This window comes from Neomonachus schauinslandi, chromosome 16, assembly GCF_002201575.2.
Source record: "Neomonachus schauinslandi chromosome 16, ASM220157v2, whole genome shotgun sequence".
In the NCBI taxonomy this organism is placed as follows: Eukaryota; Metazoa; Chordata; class Mammalia; order Carnivora; family Phocidae; genus Neomonachus; species Neomonachus schauinslandi.
The window spans coordinates 1905107-1907982 of NC_058418.1; the positions used below are offsets into that span (position 1 = coordinate 1905107).

The following is a 2876-nucleotide window of genomic DNA, read 5'->3' on the forward strand; positions in this document are numbered from 1 at the left end:
TTCGTTCACCTGAAATTGATTTATATCATGCTGTGTGATGTATGGCTTCGATTTCTTTTTATTTTCCTACACAAATAACTAGTCACCCTTAAACCATTTATTGAAAGACCCATCTTCTTCCTGCTTATCTTCAATACAAGTTATGTCATAAGCAAGTTTGTATACATGTGTGAGCGTGTTTCTGGGCTTTATCCCATCCTGTTACTGTGTCTGAGACTTAATTTTTTCACTGGGATGTTTAACTCAGACTACAACACCACAGAGATTTAGAATACATTGGGGTGGAGATGGAGCTCCAGGGAAACAGATTTTGCTCAACACTTAGTGGAAAGAAAATGAATTTCTTTCCCTCTCACTTCTCCATTCTTCAGCCACACTGGCTTTTACTGTCCTTGGTGATGCTAAACCCCTTCCTGACTTAAGGTTTTTGCACTTGCTTTTTCCTGTTCTGCCTCAAATGTCCTTCCATCAGCTCAATATTCAGCTCATTCCTCCAGACATTGCAGCTATCCTGTTTTGCTTTCTCCTTAGCATTTACCCATTAAGATTTATTTCTATATTTGTCCTTTTGTTTGCTTCCTCTATTCATCAATACCAAGAATATAAATTTTAAAAGTTCACAACCATTGGTTTTGTTCACTGTTGGATTTCAGGCACCTTGTGCATAGTATATACTCAATAAATAGTTGCTATTTTATATATATGACAAATGATAAGTCAGAAATAAATCCAAATAGTATATTTTCTGCATGCCAGTCACCTAAAAATCACACTGAATCCTGAGTTAATGACAGAGGCAAAGGACCCCTACTTCTGTAACTCTGTCCTTTTGGACAAGTTACTCACTGCCTATGGGCCTCAGTATAGTTGTGTAGGAATGGATAAAACCATGCTATTTTTCTAGGGTTGTGAGCATTAATTGATCTGTTTAAAAAGTGCAGTACAATGTAAGGGCACGTAAGTGATGTTAACACATATATTTTCTTTCCTTAAAAAAAGAATGTTATCTTTCTTGAAGGGGTCGTTTTTAGAAATACTCACGAAGGAAATTACTCATTGATCTTTCTTAGAAAAACCATTATTGATGGTACTTTAATAAGCAATGGCAAATTTCCTCCAGAAATTCAATCATCAGTTAAAAGAGGTATACGTCTCAGAATAAAGGAATTGTGATTCTTCCTTTATTTAGAATAGTGCAGACAACTATTTAGATCTGGGAAACTTTTCAAGAAGAAAGGAAGGAAGGAAGGAATAAATCCAACCTAGAAAACACCACTTAAAGTCATAAAAAGAAAAGAAAGAATGATCATAGCTCTCACCTCCATTTTACAGAAAAGATAACTGAGGCTCATAAATGTCTTGCCGAAGATCACAGATTTGCTAAGTACAGGTGGAAGATTTTCGGTTCCGGTTTTACAACTTTGCAGCTCACCAGTCCTCCTGACAACAGTCAGCCTACGGCACGTACATTGGCTCTTGGAGCCCCAATGCTTCCTCTTTTACCATTTACTCCTGCCTGGATCATGGTCTCTGCTAACTTATTTCTTTCTCCACTTAGATGGAGAGGTCTCTGGAATTGGCCAATATGTCCAGAATCCAGGAGTTTATCCTACTGGGCTTGTCCGCCAGGCAAGGCATAAGGATTGGCCTATTTGCCATCTTCCTGACCCTCTACCTGCTGTCCCTCCTGGAGAACACGCTCATTATCTACCTTGTCTGCAGTCACAGCGAGCTCCACAAGCCCATGTACTTCTTCCTGGGCAACCTCAGCTGCCTAGAGATGTGCTACATGTCTGTGACCATACCCAGCCTGCTCTTGGGGCTGAGGTCCAGTCCATGCCATATGTCTTTCACTGCCTGCATAATTCAGCTTTTTTTATTCATAGCTCTCATTAGTACCAAGTGCACCCTCCTGGCCTCCATGGCCTATGACCGCTACGTGGCCATCTGCCGCCCACTCCACTACCCACTGCTCATGAGGCCCCAGGTCTGCCTGGGCTTGGCCATGACTTCATGGCTTGGGGGGCTGCTGGTCTCGGTGATCAAAACAGCATGCATCGCCAGCCTGTCCTACTGTGGCCCCAACGTCCTCAACCACTTCTTCTGTGACGTCTCCCCTCTGCTCAACCTGTCCTGCACTCACATGGCCCTGACCGAGCTGGTGGACTTCATCTCTGCCATCATCATCTTCTGTGGGTCATTACTCGTTGCTCTGGCCTCTTATGTGGCCATCGGGAGAACTGTGCTTCACATGCCATCAGCTGCCACCCGCCACAAAGCCCTCTCCACCTGCGCCTCCCACCTGGTGGTGGTGGGCATCTTCTACGCAGTGGTCCTCTTCATGTATTCCCGCCCCAGCCACATCAACTCCACAGACCTCAACAAAGTGCTGTCAGTCATCTACACGGTGGTCACGCCCATGTGCAGTCCCATCATCTACTGCCTACGGAACAGGGAGGTCCACACGGCGCTGCAGAAAACTCTCCACTCACGCTGGGTCTCTTCAACGAGAACCGACCTTGCCCACTCCTGATTTTAAGAGAACAAACTGACGGTCACCAGAGGGGAGGTGGGTGGGGGGATGGGTTAAGCAGGTGGTGGGGATGAAGGAGTGCACTTGTCACGATGAGCACCAGGTGATGTATGGAAGTGTTGAATCACTCTATTGTACACCTGAAACTAATATTACACTGCATGTTAACTATACTGGAATTTGAATAAAAACTTAAAAAAAAATAAAACTATCACAGCCAAACTCACAGACACAAACTCAAAGGCAAAGAGAAACCTGGAGGAAAATATTTGCAACAAAATGTATGAAGATAAAATCTTTAAAAAAAATGTATGAAGATGTTCTTAAAATAAATGAGAAAAAA

The 2876-nt window shown here is 43.2% G+C and overlaps 1 protein-coding gene across 1 annotated transcript; it reads left to right on the plus strand.

Moving 5' to 3' along the window:
- Window positions 1–1558: 1558 nt before the first annotated feature.
- LOC110573666 (olfactory receptor 5-like) lies at window positions 1559–2533 on the plus strand. Its single transcript, XM_021682285.1, has one exon. The coding sequence runs from the start codon at window positions 1559–1561 to the stop codon at window positions 2531–2533; it is 975 nt and encodes a 324-aa protein (XP_021537960.1).
- The last annotated feature ends 343 nt before the right edge of the window (window positions 2534–2876 follow it).